This window comes from Hyla sarda, chromosome 1 (genome assembly GCF_029499605.1).
Source record: "Hyla sarda isolate aHylSar1 chromosome 1, aHylSar1.hap1, whole genome shotgun sequence".
NCBI classification, from domain to species: Eukaryota; Metazoa; Chordata; class Amphibia; order Anura; family Hylidae; genus Hyla; species Hyla sarda.
The window spans coordinates 264,112,570-264,132,644 of NC_079189.1; the positions used below are offsets into that span (position 1 = coordinate 264,112,570).

Sequence of the window (20,075 nt, forward strand, 5' to 3'; positions counted from 1 at the left end):
TTGGGCGCTACACAATAGGGCTTCGGCCTTGCAACTCTGCAAGGCGGCCACTCTGTTATCTTTGCACACCTTCTCCAGATTCTTCCAGGTGTACACGTTTGTGTCCGCAGATGCCTGTTTTGGTATCAACAATTTTTCCAGCTCAGTAGTGCCGGTTGGCTTTTTTTCTATATACAAATTAATTTGATGCCTGTTTTGTGTCGCAAGTTGTTGCAGGTGGCAGTGGCTGAGTCCTCTGTCTGATTCTGTTTTGGGTACTTTTTCACACCCCGGGGATTGCTCTGGTATGTCCCGCGGTCTCTGTGTCCCCCAATGAAGCTGTCCGAGAAAAGTAGATTTTTTTTTTATTTTTTTTATGCTCACCGTAAAATCTTTCTCTAATGATCTATTGGTGGGACACAGCACCCACCCCTTTGTTTTCGTTACTATGGTTCAGTTTTTCTATCCGAGGGGCTGTGTTCGGTTCCTTTTTTTTTTTTTTTTTTTTTTTTTTTTTTTTTTCCTGTCGGTCCTATGCTACTGCTTTGGGACTAAACTGATTAGCTCAGTCAGTAGGCAGGGTATATCCTGCCAGGAGGAGTAGACTTCTTTTTGTATGCCTAGTGTCAGCCTCCTAGTGGAAGCAAGATATACCCATGGTCTGTGTGTCCCCAAGTGGATCATCCGAGAAAGATTTTATGGTAAATAAATACGATAAAAAAATATCTGCTTTTCCTTCGCACAAGGTTGGATACATTTCCCTCAGATTTACTACCATGATTGTTTTTTCTATTCTAGGTTAAAAAGAGATCTGACCAAATCTGCACCACTTTAATGCGGTATAAAGAAGATAATCCTTATCATGATGGTAACACTTTTATTTGTATCTTTTAAAGGAGAGAGAGAGATTTTTATATTATATATCCATATCTATCTATGTACCTCTGTACTGGACAGAGCAGACTGTAGGTTGTGACAGATGTGCGCTTCTTCCAGTTAATAGAATGGTTCTTAAAGGGGTACTCCACTGGAAAACATTTTTTTTTAAATCGACCGATGACAGAAAGTTACAGATTTGTAAATTACTTAATCTTTCTAGTTCTTCTAAGCTTCTGTATGCTCCACAGGAAGTTCTTTTCTTTTTGAATATTTTTTCTGTTTTACCACAGTGCTCTCTGCTGACACCTCTGTCCAATTTAGGAACTGTCCAGAGTAGAAGTTTGCTATGGGGATTTGCTCCAAGTCTGGACAGTTCCTATAATGGACAGAGGTGTCAGCAGAAAGCACTGTGGTTGTGACAGAAAGAAAATTAAAAAAGAAAATAACTTCCTGTGGTCCACAGAAGCTTTGAAGTATTAGAAGGATTTTATTTTTTTTTTTATAGAAGTAATTTACAAATCTGTTTATCTTTCTGGCACCAGTTGATTTAAAAAATTTTTTTTTAATTTCCAGCGGAGTACCCCTTTAATACATAGGGTAACATAAAACAGATCATGCACTAGGCTGTGGCTTATGAAAACAGATTGCATTTGAACAGAACCAAATCCTCATCAATTTTCATTGTTGAATGCTGCTAAAGATGTTGTCCCATATGTCAATATATACCCTTAGAATTTCTGCCACGTATTGCCCATTACTCCTCCATGCTAGCAGACAATTTGTAAGCTGGACTTTCCAGGCTACTCACTCCTAATAGGAAAATTCAAATAAATAAATTGACACCTCCTGACAAAGGGAAATGTGCAGGTCTTCTGTGACATAAGGTGAGAGCAAACAAACAAAAGATGCAGCTGCAAGCTCTAAGAGATGTATGAAAATAATAGTATATGGAACATTAGGAAATGCATTACTGCTTTATTTACTGTACTCATGTGAGGCTCAGTAGTGCTTGTCATGGTGGATAGACTCACACAGTTTGATCAAAACAAGGTAACCTCATACAGATGGGACTCTACAATACAAGCTCACATTTTTCTTAGGTTGAAGCCTACAAAATAACTAGGGGTAGATGTGATTCGGGAATATTCTGCCCTGTTTAAAAACAGTTCATTTTGGAAGCCTGACCCCAAAAAAAGGCAAATCTGCTTGATGTATGGACCCATTTGCATGAAGTCCTCTTGTTTCAGCTGGTTGGCTCCTATATTTTGTTAAAAGCATACACTAAGGGTCTCAGATTTTTCAGTACAGTAAATATATCAGCAGTGCAATTCATAATAATCCATATATTCAAAGTTTGCACCTTTTGTTAGTAATTTTTGTGTATGCTTTTGAGCTGCTCAAAGGAGTCACCGAGAAGTAATCACCCACCTTAGAAATCTCCTTTTCAGCTAATGTGTATATACAGTTGGTTGTTGTGTATGGCCATAATGTATGCTTTTACCTCAAAATGTTAGTGTTAAATAAAAAATTAAATATCCTTTATTGCACTGATTTGTAACCATTTTTCTCAGATCGTAAAAGCTGTGCTTCAAGACAAAATAGTGACTCGAGTGTTCTTTGCAAGACTCTTCATGTTGCATTGTCCCCAGAAGCCACAGTTTCTGAAGAAATGGACGACCAAGAATGTTGTTTAAAATATCCTGGAAGATATAATGAAAGTGTCTGTAAAACAGAAGATAGTGGACCTTTGGACAATGAGGAGGCAAGTTTCTTGGATCCCGGAAATAAAACTCTAGAGGACATGTACCCACAGATGATTGAAAACCTCAGCAGGCTATGGGATTTCGGTAAAAAAAAACAGGCAGCTGATAATATTGTTCGATATTACAAACGCCACTTTTGGCCTAAAAAGAAGGTAATGAGAATAAAATTGAACAGACACATGTCCCAGTCTGTTAATAGGACATACACAATAAGCTCCGCACCCGATTTTGAGGAAATTGTGTCACCATCTAAGTCTTACAATTCCAGAATGCTGAAAGGTTATAGTCCAGGATTTTCACAGGGACAGAAATTCAGCAGCTTTGCCAGCACAATCTCAGTTACAATTAACCCCCAGAACAATGCTAGTAAGGCCTTTGAAGGCAGCCTAGATAATGTGTCAATATCCCTACCCAGTCCCTTTCTAGCCCAAGTGCTGAACAAGAAATATAGCATTATTCCTCCTGAAACAGACCCATTTTGTTACTGCTACATGAGAAACGGACCTAACTGCTATATGAGTCAAAGAACAAAGAGCCCAAGCAAGGCCATGACGACTCAAAGCCAGATGGACAAAGAGAGAAACAATGGAAGCTACAAAGAATACACAAAGCAGCTACAGAATAGAGCTGCAGGCACAATTACCGGTATCTCACAATTTTCTTCATTTCCTGTATCTCACAGTCCAAGTAGAGATTTTGAAAGTCTTTACAGAAATCCAACTCACAGTAAAATCCAGCCAGACCTTTCATTGGGTAAAGCCCAATTCCAGTTTTCAAAAACAGTTTATTCTTCGGTTGACTCACCAGGCTCAAGAGACAAAAGGCCAGGCAGTCCTGATTTATCAATGTCAAAGAAACCCAGGAGTGCTACTGAATATTTATTCGGGGGATCAAAACCAACCTATAAGTCTATGGACAGTAGTGATGTGTCTTGGGTAGAATCCATCTCTCCTAGGTTGCACCATTCGGTAAGTTCTTTCTTATATTACATTTCTAAATATGTGATCTGCTGAGAAAATATAAAAAAAATGGTGATAAATCTATTATTTTAGTAAGTCTTACGTCTGTGGCGTGGCAGTAAAGAGAGAAGACCAGGAAATGGTCAGATTAATGGAAAAATAACTGCACATTTGTACTTCTCTGTATATACTGTATGTGTGTGGTACACATCTGATTTTACCAACTTTGTTTTGTGGGAAACCCCCTTTTTAACCAAAGTTTCCTCTAACATGCTGACCTTTTTCCAAGGGGGTGCACATCCAGCAACCCCATTAACAGCACACCACATTAAATTGAGCCCTTAACCTGGTTCTAGAGTCGTTGTCTCTCATAACTGTTAGATCTTTCTGGTTTATTTTCAGTAAGTAGTATTTTTGGTTACTGTCACTTCCTATTGTTTTCTGGCCAGTTCCATTCTTTCTGCTAAAGATGGACCTTCCCATTCTTTGAAGCCATCTCAAACAGCCTCCTTCTGCATTCTCTCGAACAACAGCTAAACGATCGTTTCATGGATCGGGATGCATGGTGCATTGAAGGCAGAACTCTCTCCCTTCTTGATTTGATGTCTGCTTGCTCCCCCGCACTAACCAGCAGTACTGGCTGATAGTGCGGGGGACGCTGATCAGTTTGATACTTACTGTGCCTGGATCCACCCTGATGTTCTGCCACAACCTTCTTTTTACCCTATATGCTAATGAAGTGTTAACCAGCACTCTGATGTCACGGCCGTAGCGCCGTCCAGCTAATCAATATTCCCCCTCTCCTTCATCTCTCTGCTCTGTAATGAAGAGGGAGAGGCGGAGGGAGGGGAGGAATATTGGTGAGCTGGGCGGCGCTGTGGCCGGCGGCGGTGACGACAGAGTGCCAGTTACCTGTGCCAGTTAGCACTTCATTAGCATATAGGGAAAAACTAAGATAACTGCTGGGCAGATCCGGGCACAGTAAGCATCAAACTGATCAGCGTCCCGTATCGCTGGTTTGTGCTGGGTGAGCAAGCTGACAGTTTTCCTTTTAATAGTTTACCGCCTGGCTTCTGTTATTCCTATTGTTTGTGTATGAACCGATTATTGTCTGAAGAAAGAGTATAGGTTGGGTAGAAGGAGCTGAAACTTTTAGCTCAGTGTCTGCCTTCTGTTAGCTCAGTGTCTGCCTACTAGTGGCAGAAGATATACTAACACTTGTCTGTGTCCACCAATAAACAAGGCAAGAATAGGGTGGTGATAGTTACTGGTGGGTAAGAAAAAAAATCTTATTTAATTTGTATTTCTTTTCTTTTTTAGATTTTTGCCTCGTCTGTGGAAACCCACATGTTGCCTTACAGTCCAGTGTCGCTCAGTGAGTACTGAAGGGAGAATAAATAAAAAAAATATATATAAAGCATTTTAAGTATAAAATATGTGTTTTATTTATTTATTTATTTTTTTTAAATATGGTTACCCATACAGGTTTTTTTGCATAGTAAAATAAGGAGAAAAGTGTGTGGTTCCCCATATTTTTATTCTCAGCTGGATACCAACCAAGCAGCAACAAGCCTAAAGAATGCCAGCCTGTAACCGCCTTCACCCAGCAGCACCATTTTTTGATGCTCCGGGGCTATTGATACTGTCTTTTCCCAGTACCCCTGTGGCGGTGGGTACCGCAGTAATAATTGTGGTTAGTGTTAGCGGTTTTTAGGGCTAACGCTAAGCCCTTGCTTAATAATTGATTCCATCTGGGAAAGCTTCCAAGACTAAGCCTGTAAAGTAAATTAACCCTTTAAGGACCCAGCCAATGTTCACTGTAGGACCCCACCATTTTTTTAACATCTGACCACTGTCACTTTAAACATTAATAACTCTGGAATGCTTTTAGTTATCATTCTGATTCAGAGATTTTTTCGTGACATATTCTACTTTAACATAGTGGTAGAATTTTGTGGTAACTTGCATCCTTTCTTGGTGAAAAATCCCCAAATTAGATGAAAAATTTGCATTTTTCTAACTTTGAAGCTCTCTGCTTGTAAGGAAAATGGATATTCCCGAATAAAAAAAAATTTGATTCACATATACAATATGTCTACTTTATGTTTGCATCATAACATTTACAAGTTTTTACTTTTGGAAGACATCAGAGGGCTTCAAAGTTCAGCAGCAATTTTCCAATTTTTCACACAATTTTCAAACTCACAATTTTTCAGGACCAGTTCAGGTTTGAAGTGGATTTGAAGGGTCTTCATATTATAAATACCCCACTAATGACCCAATTATAAAAACTGCACCCCCCAAAGTATTCAAAATGACATTCAGTGAGTGTTTTAACCCTTTAGGTGTTTAACAGGAATAGCAGCAAAGTGAAGGAGAAAATTCACAATTTTCATTTTTTACACTCGCATGTTCTTGTAGACCCAATTTTTGAATTTTTACAAGGGGTAAAAGGAGCAAATTTATATTTAGGTTTGTAGCCCAATTTCTCTCAAGTAAGCACATACCTCATATGCCTATGTAAATTGTTCGTCGGGCGCATTAGAGGGCGAAGGAGCGACAAGGGGATTTTGGAGAGTACGTTTTTCTGAAATGGTTTTTGGGGGGCATGTTGCCTTTAGGAAGCCCCTATGGTGCCGGAACAGCAAAAAAAAACACATGCCATACCATTTTGGAAACTAGACCCCTTGAGGAACGTAACAAGGAATAAAGTGAGCCTTAATACCCCACAGGTGTTTCACGACTTTTGCATATGTAAAAAAAAAAATGTGTTTTCACTAAAATGTGTTTCCCCCCAAATTTCACTTTTTTGCAAGGGTTAATAGCAGAAAAGACCTCACAAAATTTGTAACCCCATCTCTTCTGATTATGGAGGTACCCCATAAGTTGACCTGAAGTGCACTACGGGTGAACTACAATGCTCAGAAGAGAAGGAGTCATATTTGGCTTTTTGAGAGCAAATTTTGCTCAGGGGGCATGTCTCATTTAGGAAGCCCCTATGGTGCCAGAACAGCAAAAAAAAAAAAAACACATGGCATACCATTTTGGAAACTAGACCCCTTGAGGAACGGAACAAGGAATAAAGTGAACTTAATACCCCACAGGGGTTTCACGACTTTTGCATATGTTAAAAAAATAAATAAAAAATAAAAAAATTTAAAATGTGCGCTTCCCCCCCAAATTTCACATTTTTGCAAGGGTTAATAGCAGAAAAGACCCCCCAAAATTTGTAACCCCATCTCTTCTGAGTATGGAAATACCCCATGTGTGGACGTCAAGTGCTCTGCTGGCACACTACAATGCCCAGAAGAGAGAGAGCGCCATTGAGCTTTTGGGAAAAAAATTGTTTGGAATGGAAGTCAGGGGCCATGTGCGTTTACAAAGCCCCCCGTGGTGCCAGAACAGTGAACCCCCCCCCCCCCCCACATGTGACCCTATTTTGGAAACTACACCCCTCACAGAATTTAATAAGGGGGCAGTGAGTATTTACACCCCACTGGCGTTTGACAGATCTTTGTTACAGTGGGCTGTGCAAATGAAAAATAAAATTTTTCATTTTCACGGACCACTGTTCCAAAAATCTGTCAGATACCTGTGGGGCATAAATGCTCATTGTACCCCTTATTACATTACATGAGGGGTGTAGTTTCCAAAATGGGGTCACATGTGGGTATTTATATTTTTGCGTTTGTCAGAACCGCTGTAAAATCATCCACCCCTGTGCAAATCACCAATTAAGCCCCAAATGTACATAGTGCACTCTCATTCCTGAGCCTTGTTGTGTGCCCACAGAGCATTTTACGCCCACATATGGGGTATTTCTGTACTCTTTTTTTTCCTTTTTAACGCTTGTGAAAATAAAAAGTATAGGCTAACACCAGCATGTTAGTGTAAAAAAAAAAAAAAAAAAAAAAAAAAATTTACACTAACAAGCTGGTGTAGCTCCAACTTTTCCTTTTCATAAGGGGTAAAAGGAGAAAAAGCCCCCAGTATTTGTAGTGCAATTTCTCCCGAGTACGGAAATACCCCATATGTGGCCCTAAACTGTTTCCTTGAAATACGACAGGGCTCTGAAGTGAGAGAGCGCCATGCGCATTTGAGGACTAAATTAGGGATCGCATAGGGGTGGACGTTCTACGCCAGTGATTCCCAAACGGGGTGCCTCCCAGCTGTTGCTAAATTCCCAGCATGCCTGGACAGTAAGTGGCTATCCGGAAATGCTGGGAGTTGTTGTTTTGCAACAGCTGGAGGCTCCGTTTTGGAAACACTGCTATACAATACGGTTTTCATTTTTATTGGGGGGGGGGGGGGGGGGGACAGTGTAAGGGGGTGTATATATAGTGTTTTATTCTTTATTATGTGGTAGTGTAGTGTAGTGTTTTTAGGGTACGTTCACCCTGGCGTGTTACGGTGAGTTTCCCGCTAGGAGTTTGAGCTGTGGCGAAAATTTTGCTCAGGAAACTTACTGTAAGCCTGCCCGTGTGAATGTACCCTGTACGTTCACATGGGGGGGCAAACCTCCAGCTGTTTCAAAACTACAACTCCCAGCATGTACTGACAGGCTGTGCATGCTGGGAGTTGTACTTTTGCAACAGCTGGAGGCACACTGGTTGGAAAACCTTGAGTTAGGTTCTGTTACCTAACTCAGCATTTTCTAACCAGTGTGCCTCCAGCTGTTGCTAAACTACAACTCCCAGCATGTACTGATCGCCGACGGGCATGCTGGGAGAAGTAGTTATGCAATAGCTGGAGGTACGCAACTACAACTCCCATCATGCCGAGACAGCTAATTGCTGTTTGGACATGCTGGGATTTGCAGTTTTGCAACATCTGGAGGGCTACAGTTTTAGAGAACACTGCAAAGTGATCTCCAAACTGTGGTCCTCCAGCTGTTGCAAAACTACAATTCCCAGCATGCCCTGACAGCAAACAGTTGTTTGGGAATGCTAGGAGTTGTAGTTTTGCAAGATCTGGAGGGCTACAGTTTAGGGACCACGATATCGTGGTCTCAAACTGTAGCCCTCCAGCTGTTGGAAAACTACATATTCCAGCATGCCCAAACAGCTGTCTGGGCATGCTGGGAGTTGTAGTTTTGCAACATCTGGAGGGCTACAGTTAGAGACCACTGTATAATGGTCTCAAACTGTACCCTGCAGATGTTGCTAGGCAACTCACCGGCTTCCGTCTGATCCAGCCGCACGTCATCGCCGCCCGCCGATCTCCGTCGCCCGCAGCCTCCGTCGCCCGCCCTAATCGGTAAGTGGATCTTCGGCGCCGGTCCCCGTCGTTTCCCCGTCCTGCCCCACCTATTGTGGGAGGGCAGGACGGGGAAAACTAAAGTAAACCCCCCCCCCGCCCCCGATCTGCTATTGGTGGTCGCGTCTAGACCACCAATAGCAGGGATAGGAGGGGTGGCACCCGTGCCACCTCACTCCTATTGCTTTAGGGGGATCGTGGGTGTCTTAGACACCCGCGATCCCCCTAACATTCCGGGTCACTATAGACCCGGAATGACCCGGAATTGCGCAAATCGCAAGTGTGAATTCACTTGCGATTTTTCGCGATCGCCGACATGGGGGGGTCTAATGACCCCCCTGGGCATTTGCACGGGATGCCTGCTGAATGATTTCAGCAGGCATCCCGCTCCGATCCCCGCACGGCGGGGACCGGAACTGCCCATGACGTAACTGTACGTCATGGGTCCTTAAGACCCAGGGTGTCGGGACGTACCGTTACGTCAAGGGTCCTGAACGGGTTAAAAAAAACACAACACGTTTTAAAAACTTTTATTCCCAAAAAATGCTCCCCCACAAGTCCTTGTTAACCATTTTATTAATAGTAACCAAAAAAAGCCGGTCATAGTCGTAGTCCTCCGAATCTGAAGGAATGCCCATAAAGCAGGGTTTGCAAACATGGAGCATCCAGCTGTTGCTAAACTACACCCCCCATCATTTCCAGAAAGTCTCTGGCTGTCTGGGAATGATAGAAATTGTAGATTAGCAACAGCGAGCCTCCAGTTTAGCAACAACTAGAATCTCACTGTTCCTAAACTAAAACTCCCATCATGGGAATTGTAGTTTAGCAACAGCTGGAGGCATCTTGTTTCTAAACTACAACTCCCAGACAGCAAAAGCTGTCTGGGCATGCTGAGAGTTGTAGTTCTGGGACATCCTGGTAGGGAAACACCGCTTCACACAGTGTAGCCCCTTCATGTAATATAGTAATATAGTTCATATGGTTGAAAAAAGACTAAAGTCCATCAAGTTCAACCTGTATCCCTAATGAGTCCATACTGAGTTGATCCAGAGGAAGGCAAAAAACTCTCATACTAGAGGTAAAAATTCCTTCCCGACTCCAAATATGGCAGTCAGTATAAATCCCTGGATCAACGTTCTGTCCCTATAAATCTAAAATCCATAACCTGTAATGTTATTACTTTCCAAAAATGCATCCAGACCCCTTTTGAACTCTGTCACAGAGTTCCCCATGACCACCTCCTCAGGCAGAGAATTCCACAGTCTCACTGCTCTTACAGTAAAGAACCCTCGTCTGTGCTGATGTAGAAACCGTCTTTCCTCTAGACGTAGAGGATGCCCCCTTGTTATTGATACAGTCCTGGGTATAAATAGATCATAGGAGAGATCACTGTTATTAGGTCTCCCCTAAGCCTTCTTTCTTCTAAACTAAATAACCCTAATTCTGATAATCTTTCTGGGTACTGTAGTCCTCCCATTCCCCGTATTACTCTGGTTGCCTGTCTTTGAACCCTCTCCAGTTCCACTATATCTTTCTTGTACACTGGTGCCCAGTACAGTACACAGTATTCCATGTGTGGTCTGACTAGTGATTTGCACAGCGGTAAAATTATTTCCTTGTCGTTGGCATCTATGCCCCTATTGATGCACCCCATGATTTTATTTGCCTTGGCAGCAGCTGCCAGACGCTGGTCACTACAGCTATATTTACTATTAACTAAGACTCCCAAGTCCTTTTCCATGTCAGTCGTCCCAAGCATTCTCCCATTTAATACATAATCCCAGCCCGTATTTTTCCTCCCCATGTGCATTACCTTACATTTATCAGTGTTGAACCTCATCTGCCACTTCCCAGCCCAAACCTCCAACCTATCCAGATCCATTTGTAACAGTGCACTATCCTCTATAGTGTTTACCGCTTTACAGAGTTTAGTATCATCTGCAAAGATTGCTACTTTACTATTCAACCCCTCTACAAGGTCATTAATGAATATATTAAATAGAACAGGACCCCTGTGGTGCCCCACTAGTAACAGTGACCCAATCAGAATAAGTACCATTAATAACCACCCTCTGTTTCCTATCACTGAGCCAGTTACTTACCCACTTACACACATTGGGGGAGATTTATCAAAACTTGTCCAGAGGAAAAGCTGCTGAGCTGCCCATAGCAACCAATCAGATCGCTTCTTTGATTTTTCAGAGGCCTTTTCAAAAATGAAAGATGAGATCTGATTGGTTGCTATGGGCAACTCAGCAACTTTTCCTCTAGGCAGGTTTTTATAAATCTCCCCTATTCTCCCCCAGCCCCATCCTTCTCATTTTATGCACCAACCTTTTATGTGGAACCGTATCAAATGCTTTGGAAAAATCCAGATATACAACATCCAGTGATTCCCCCTCGTCCAAGCTGGAGCTCACCTCCTCATAAAAGCTGATCAGGTTAGTCTGACAGGACCAATCCCTCATAAAGCCATGCTGAAATGAAGTCATACATTTATTTTTTATAAGATACTCCAGAATTGCATCCCTTAAAAAACCCTCAAACAATTTACATACAACGGAGGTCAAACTAACAGGTCTATAAATCCCGTGGTCACCTTTTGATCACTTTTTAAATATTAGTACTACATTTGCCTTGCACCAGTCCTGGGGAACAGTCCCTGTTACTATAGAGTCCCTGAATATTAAAAATAGGGGTCTGTCTATCACATTACTTAATTCCTATAGAACACGGGGGTGAATGCCATCTGGACCTGGTGATTTGTCTATTTAGATTTTTTTGTAGGTGGCACTGTACTTCTTCCTGGGTTAGACAGGTGACCTGTACTGGGGAGTTTACCTTATCACACTGTATTTCATTTTCCTCTGTGAATACAGTGGAGAAGAATTTAATATTTCTCTATCGGCTCCATTGGGGGACAAAGACCGTGGGTGTATGCTGCTGTCTCTAGGAGGTGTGACACTATGGTAATAAAAAAAAGTCTGCTCCTCCCAGCAGGATATACCCGCCTTCAGGCACTGAGTTAATCAGTTTAAAGGGGTACTCCGGTGAAAACCTTGTTTCTTTTAAATCAACTGGTGCCAGAAAGTTAAACATATTTGTAAATTACTTCTATTGAAAAATCTTAATCCTTCCAGTACTTATTAGCTGCTGAATGCTACAGAGGAAATTCCTTTCTTTTTGGAACACTGATGACATCACTAGCACAGTGCTCTCTGCTGACATCTCTGTCCATTTTAGCAACCGTGCATAGCAGATGTATGCTAAGGGCAGCATGGTGGCTCAGTGGTTAGCACTGCTGCCTTGCAGTGCTGGGGCCTTGGGTTCAAATCCCACTATGGACAACAATAAATAAAGAGTTATTATTATGACATCAGCAAAGAGCAGTGTGCTCGTGATGTCATCAGAGAGAATTCCAAAAAGAAAAGGATTTCCTCTGTAGTATTCAGCAGCTAATAAGTACAGTAAGGATTAAGATTTTTTTAATAGTAACTTACAAATCTGTTTAACATTCCGGCACCAGTTGATTTAAAAGAAAAAAGGTTTTCACCGGAGTACCCCTTTAAGCTTAGTGTCTGAAGGAGGTGGACATGGCCTGGAATTCTCCACACCAGGTCTTCAGATTTTTTGTTTTCCTAGTATAGGGACATGTTAGTTTTTTTTAAATTCCTTTTTCTTTTCTGTTTTCAGGTGGGGACTCAGGGACTCCCAGTTCCCTGTTTCCCCATTGCGAGTAAGGGGGCACAGACATTGCGTGTATGTGCTGCTCACCCCCCCCCCCCCCTCGCCAATATTCAGCGCTTGGGTTGGTACCTCATGGGTCCGGGTCCCCCTATTTCCCTGCTCGCCTCGCATGCGCATAGCAGCCAGGCGTGGTGCAGGTAACTAAAGCTGACTGAAGACTTAACTGAAGGCTCCATTAGGTAAGTTCTTCTGACTGAGGTAAGTACTTTCCTCCCTTTTCTCCTTAGGTACGGACTTGCAACCTCTGGAGACCCCCTGTTTTTGGCCCACCTTTCAGGTTATGGGGCTGGCTTATGCAGGGGCTGGACTTTTATTCCGGGGAGCAGTGGCATTTCAGGGGGGGGCATGTGGAGCAGTGGCATTTCAGGGGGCATGTAATTTATTGGGCACTTCACTGTATGTGTGTGTTTCTTGTGACTATGTCATAAAAGCTGATCAGGTTAGTCTGACAGGACCAATGGTGGCTGACAGCCGCGGTGCTGGTACGAGCCGGGCGCTCTCAGCGACGGCTTACTTTCATTTTCTCCGGCAGTCATTACAGCTTCTTCTTCCAGTCCATAGCTCTGCCCACAGGGCGGTTGGAGCTCTTCAGAGGCTCTAAGTAGCCTCCAATCAGTGCCGTGGTCGCGTATTTCAGTTAGGAGGGGACAATTAGTTAGTGCCTCTGCCTCAGGCATGCCCCTCTCTCCCTATTGGCTGGCACTCTAGCTGCACGGAGCCGAGTTCTCCTCACTGCAGCTGCCTGGGGTCAGACTAGGGTGAGAAAGTCCCTGTCTCTCTTTTTCTCATTATGTCAGTACCCAGAGCTGTTCCTCTCTTTAAACAGAATCCTGGAACGTCAGTGACTTATTTTGCCTGTAAGCACTTTAATACCTAGATGCCTGGCTCTGCTGAGCCCACTTGCCCTGCCTGCTCCACTGCTCTTCCAGACCCCCTGGTACCCCTGATGCCCTTTAGGTACCGGTGGATTCAGCCGCTCCACCAGCCTGGGTTTCTTCCCTGACCCAGTATATGGCTGACTTAACCCAAGTCTCCCGTTTGGTGGCTGAGGCCTCCCGGGAAGTGGTGTCCGCCTTGTGGGGGGTCTTTCTTGCGCAGGGCCTTTGAGAGGGCCCGCTCCTCGTCTCCACATACTTCACACGCTCTCACAAGCTTACTAGGGGTGCCACGTCTTAGTCTTCCATTGAGTCTTCAGATAGACGTGGGCGCTCGCCTCGTCGGTTGACAGCCATAAGTGACACCTTTCACTTAGAGGACCCAGGATCTTCTGATGTCACTCAAGGAGTATCCTTTCATCGTGCTAAGCCAGCACCTCAAAGGTTCAGCTCTCATGCTGACTTTGACGACATTCTGGAATCTGCATGGAAACATCCAGACAAGAGGTTCCCGGGAATCAAGACAATTCAAGAATGTTATCCATTTGACAAGGACTGTGTCACCTAGGTGGTTTCCCCTCCCTCTGTGGATTCACCAATCTCCCGGATCTCTAAGGCGACTACACTGCCACTGGCAGATGCTGCTGCCTTCAAGGATTCCACAAACAAGAATGTAGAATCCTTAGCGAAGTTTGCCTCTGAAGCAGCTGGCTCTTCTCCTCTTCCCATCTTCGCCTCGACATGGGCAAGGCCCTGTCGGGCTGGTGCCAAGAGCTCCTTCAGGATATCTTTGCGGGATCCCCCCCCCCCCAGAGGATCTATCTGTCCTGGCTCTCCAATGCTCTAAATCTGGGGACTTCCTGTGCGCAGCTTCCAGGCAGTCAGCCCGTTGTCCTGCCTTTGCTGTGGGTCACCTTGCGGCTCTCCGCCGCTCTGTGGATTAAAGCTTGGAATGCGGATGCTGCTTCCAAAAGGTCTTTCACTGTGCTTCCTTTTTCAGGTGGCCGTCCTTTCGGCAAGCGCCTTGATGAGATTATCTCTGAGGCGACGGGAGGTAAGAGTTCCTTGTTGCCTCAAAATAAGGCGCGCCCTACTTCCCAAAGGAAGTCCTCTTCCTGTCGGTCCTTCGGACCTTTGGCTCCAGCAAAGGGTCCGGGCAGGCGCCTTCGCGGGACAAGAAGGCTCCCTCATTCCGGGCGCGCCTGTCTTGGAAGTCAGACTCCAACCGGTCCGGCCGTTTTGCGCCCAAATCAGGCAACAGCAAACCCACTTCAGCATGAAGTGAGGCCCCCACCTGCGGCTTTTTTTCTCGGGTGGGAGGTCGTCTCTTACTTTTTCGAGACATCTGGACCTTGGGTCAGGGACGTGGTGTCCAACGATTACCGAAACAAATTCGCCTCCCTTCCGGGGGATTGCTTTTTTCGAACTCTCCTTCTCTGGCGAAGCAATTTCGAGAGGCGCTCTAGTCTCTGCTTCTCCAGAGGGTTATCGTTCCCGTTCCTCCAGGGGAACAGTTCCGGGGTTTCTATTCCAATCTCTTTGTGGTTCCCAAGAAGGACGGTTCTGTGCGACCAATCCTAGACCTCAAGCGTCTCAACCGTCGTCTTCTCTTCAGTCACTTCCGAATGGAATCTCTTCGTTCGGTGGTGGTGTCCCTGGAACAAGGGGAGTTTCTTTCATCTATGGACATCAAGGAAGCCTACCTCCATGTGCCAATATTTCCAGGCCATCATCTGTACCTCCGCCTTGCGGTTCCGGAGGGACATTTGAATTTTGTAGCCCTCCTCTTCGGTCTGGCCTCGGCTCCTCGGGTCTTTACCAAGATCCTTGCGCCAGTGATGGGCCTGTTACGGCCTAGGGGAGTCTCGGTGATACCCTACCTGGACGACCTTCTCATCAAGGCTCCAACCAGAGCCCAGACTCTGGAGAATGTGAACGTCCCTTTCCACACTCTGGATCGCTTTGGGTGGATGGTCAACCGGGACAAGTCAGTCCTCTGTCCTACCCAGTCTGTAACATTCTTGGGACTTCGCTTCGACACTGCCTCTGCCCGAATTTGCTTCCCGCCGGACAAACATCTGGCGCTTCTGTCGGGGTCCGCTCCCTTCGGACCCAGGTCAGTCACCATCCGCACTTGTGTGGAAGTCCTGGGTCAAATGGTGGCAACTATGGAGGCTGTACCCTTTGCCCAGTCTCATTACCCCCCTTCAACTGGCGATTCTCTCTCAATGGGACAGGTCTCCTCTGTCCCTCGATCATCAGATTGTTCTCCCTCGCAGGGTCCGTCAGTCTCTGCTCTGGTGGCTCCACCCCCCCCCCCCCCCCCCCCTTCTTCTCCAAGGGCGGTCATTTCTTCTCCTTCACTGGCAGGTAGTTACAACGGATGCCAGCCTGTCAGGCTGGGGCGGCGTGTTTAGGGATTGGACGGATCTCTCCCCGAGAGACCCTTCTTCCGATAAACATATTGGAATTACGGGCGATTCTTCTTATTCTTCTTCATTGGGAGTCCCGGCTTCAGTCCCGTCCTGTCCGCGTCCAGTCGGACAATGCCACGGCCGTGGCGTACATAAATCGACAAGGCGGCACTCGCAGCTCGGCAGCCATGGCCGAGGTGACAAAGATTCTCCTCTAGGCGGAAAGCTAGTCCCGAGACCCTCAGGCTCTAGCCGTGGGTGCCCTAGTGATTCCTTGATTCCCTTAAAGGTCAGTTTTCGGCCCTTGCTATTCTTTTCCAGCGGCCCCTGGCTTCTATTCCCAAGTCTGGACCTTCCTTCAAGGAGTGGCGCATGCTGTTCCTCCTTATCGTTCACCCTCTCCCCCTTGGGACTGAGTGCCCTCCAGGGTGGACTCTTTGAGCCCCTTAGAGAGGTGTCTCTCTGCCTCTTTTCTTGGAAAGTGGCGTTTCTTGTTGCCATCACCTCCATCCAGAGGGTGTCTGAATTGGCAGCTCTCTCAAGCCTTCTCCGTTATCTGGTGATCCACCAGGACAAGGTTGTTTTCAGTCAAAATCCTTCCTTTTTTTTGCCTAAGGTGGTTTCGGCCTTTTATCGCAATGAGGACATTGTCCTCCTGTCTTTTTTGTCCTGCTCCTTCTCATCCTAAGGAGCGCTTACTACACAAGCTGGGTGTAGTTCGGGCTGTTCGGTCTTATCTTTCCATCGCTTCTTCGTTTCGTCAGTGTGATTCCTTTTTCGTCTTTACGGAGGGTCGTCGTAAGGGACAACCTGCTTCCAAGGCCACCATTTTCGGTGGATTCGGTCCGCCATTTCGGAAGCCTATCGCTGTAAGGGGAAGATTCCTCCTTTTCAGGGTTGTGGCTCATTCTACCCGTTCTGTTAGGGCATCCTGGGCTCTCCAGAATAGAGCCTTGGCCTTGCAAGGCGGCTACCAGGTCGTCTTTGCACACTTCTCGAGGTTCTACCGAGTTCATACCTTCGCATCGGCTGATGCTAGTCTGGGTTGTAAAGTGTTGCAGGCGGCAGTGGTTCGGCCGTCTGCCTGACTGTTTATCTGCCCACCCAAGGGACAACTTTGGTACGTCCCACGGTCTGTGTCCCCCAATGGAGCCGAAAGAGAAAAGGAGATTTTTGTTTACTTACCGTAAAGTAAAATCTCCTTCTCTGAGGATCCATTGAGGGACACTGCTCCTTCCCTTTTTGGGGTTTCCTTTGGTTCTCTGTCTGAGGGTGTGTTCCGTTATGTTTTTTTCTTCTGGTTTCTGACAGTTTTGGGTTTTTTCTTTGACCTGTTGGTCTCCTCCTATTGCTCTGGAACTTAAACTGATTAACTCAGGGCCTGAAGGCAGGTATATCCTGCTGGGAGGAGCCGACTTTTTTTATTACCATAGTGTCACACACCTCCTAGAGACAGCAGCATATACCCATATATCCACGGTCTGTGTCCCTCAATGGATCCTCCGAGAGAGATTTTACGGTAAGTAAACAAAAATCTCCTTATTTGCTTTTTCCTGATTCCCCCCCCCCCCCCCCCCCCGTTTATAAAGGGCCCACATTTTTGATCTTTTTGCTATTTATATAGTTAAAGAACATTTTGGGGTTATTGCAAAAGAGTAAAACTGAGTCTTTCTGTCTCTATTTTTGCGGTTTTTATCATTCATTTATTGCCCCCTTAACATTTTTGTTAATCCATATTGGTTTTCTTCTATTTCTGACCCTTTTATTCCCATAAGGTATATACATCTTGCAGTGCAAATGTAAGATATTTTAAGTCTCCCATTTAGTGTCAGTATTCTTGTTTTTGAGGACATTATCCCATTTTATATTGTTAAGGGCTTCTCTGAGTTGATCGAACTTTGCCTTCCTGAAGTTCATTGTTTTTGTGGCCCCTCGAGAGATTCCCTTATTGAAGAAGTTGTAATGTATTATATTATGATCACTATTTCCTAGGTGTCCTTTTACTTGCACATTAGTTACTCTATCAGGTCTGCTGGTTAATATTAAGTCTAGTAGGGCGCCCCCTCTGATCGGGCCCTGCACCATTTGGGACAGATAATTGTCTTTAGCTATAGTCAGTCAGAAACCTGTTTCCTTTATGAGATTCACAGGTCTCTGTCTACAAGTTTATATCAGGATAGTTAAAGTCCCCCATTATTATCACGTCATTTTGATTTGCTGCCTTGTTTATTTGTCTCAGTAATTGATCTTCTGCCTCTTCCATTATATTTGGTGGCTTTTAGCAAACCCCTATCAGGATTTTTTTAATTTTTAACTTTTTTTTTATTATAAATTTAATACATACAAAATCCATTAATGCTTACATCACCATCACAAAAAAAACAAAACTCCACCCCCTCCCTTTTCCCTCCCTCCCCTTAAGACAGCCTGCCCGAAATCCATTGACTTCCTTCCTTTCCCTACTCCTCTCATACTCTTTTCTCCTTTTCACTATCTGCACTCTCCTTTCTCCCAGGGTAGCCATTTATTCTCGATTTTTTTTATTTCTTTCACTGTCCTTGAACCACAACAACTCATAAATTCTAACCTTATTTATACCTCCTAACCATTCTTCCCATGATGGAACCCTTGATTTTTTTTATTTTTATCTCCATATATTTCTACCCATAATGACTCCACATTATCGTTTCCCTCCCCTATATCCTCCCGTAGTGTGGCCTTCAGACTCGATTTCACATACAAACTCCTCCCCCTTCCCGTTTTTTTCGATCCTTCCTGAATAGACTATGGCCCTGTATGTTGACCGCCCAGTCACATCTATCGTCCAACCAAGTCTCTGTTATACCCACTATGTCACAATTCTCCTCAGACATCAACCACTCCAGTTCGTCAGTTTTATATCAGACTTCTGGCATTTGTCATCATGCAATTCAATGGTATCTGTTTTTTCTTTCTATGAAGCCTATCCCTATTAATTATTCTAACCCCTCCCACCGCTCCACCCCCAGGTATATTACTAAGTCCCCCCCTCTCATTCTACACTATCTTCCCCCTCTATGTTGTAGGTTCCCTCCCCCCTAGTCCCTAGTTTAAACACTCCTCCACCCTTCCAGCCATCTTCTCCCCGAGCACAGCTGCACCCTCTCCACTGAGGTGCAGCCCGTCACTGCGGTAGAGCCGGTAACCGACAGCGAAGTCGGCCCAGTTCTCCATGAACCCAAACCCCTCCTTCCTACACCAGCTTCTGAGCCACTTATTTACCTCCCTGATCTCCCACTGCCTCTCTGGTGTGGCTCGTGGTACAGGTAATTTTTCAGAAAATACTACCTTGGAGGTCCTTGCCTTAACCCCTTAACGACGCAGGATGTATATTTACGTCCTGTGCCGACTCCCGCGATATGAAGCGGGATCGCGCCGCGATTCCGCATCGTATCGCATCGGTCCCGGCGCTTATCAACGGCCGGGACCCGCGGCTAATACCACACATTGCCGATCGCGGCGATGTACGGTATTAACCCTTTAGAAGCGGCGGCCAAAGCTGACCGCCGCTTCTAAAGCGAAAGTGAAAGTGACCCGGCTGCTCAGTCGGGCTGTTCGGGACCGCCGCGGTGAAATCGTGGCGTCCCGAACAGCTGACCGGACACCGGGAGGGCCCTTACCTGCCTCCTCGGTGTCCAATCGGCGAATGACTGCTCCGTGCCTGAGATCCAGGCAGGAGCAGTCAAGCGCCGATAACACTGATCACAAGCGTGTTAATACACACCTGTGATCTGTGTAAAAGATCAGTGTGTGCAGTGTTATAGGTCCCTATGGGACCTATAACACTGCAAAAAAAATGTAAAAAAAAAAAAAAAGTGTTAATAAAGGTCATTTAACCCCTTCCCTAATAAAAGTTTGAATCACCCCCCTTTTCCCATAAAAAAATAAAACGGTGTAAAAAAAATAAAAATAAACATATGTGGTATCGCCGCGTGCGTAAATGTCCGAACTATAAAAATATATCATTAATTAAACCGCACGGTCAATGGCGTACGCGCAAAAAAAATCCAAAGTCCAAAAAAGCGTATTTTGGTCACCCTTTATACCATTAAAAAATGAATAAAAAGTGATCAAAAAGTCTGATCAAAACAAAAATCATACCAATAAAAACTTCAGATCACGGCGCAAAAAATGAGTCCTCATACCGCCCTGTACGTGGAAAAA

At 44.9% G+C, this 20,075-nt stretch overlaps 1 protein-coding gene across 8 annotated transcripts in view; it reads left to right on the forward strand.

Annotated features, from left to right (window-relative positions):
• The window catches only part of LOC130368202 (uncharacterized), a 161,563-nt gene that overhangs the window by 120,036 nt on the left and 21,452 nt on the right, over window positions 1-20,075 (forward strand). For 7 of the 8 annotated variants that reach the window (XM_056571579.1, XM_056571539.1, XM_056571540.1 and 4 more), the window contains 3 exons: window positions 778-847; window positions 2,430-3,589; window positions 4,901-4,955. In XM_056571579.1, the coding sequence (XP_056427554.1) occupies window positions 778-847; window positions 2,430-3,589; window positions 4,901-4,955 (1,285 nt within the window). The remainder of the gene's footprint in view (window positions 1-777; window positions 848-2,429; window positions 3,590-4,900; window positions 4,956-20,075) is intronic. The other variant, XM_056571542.1, reaches the window with a different exon arrangement.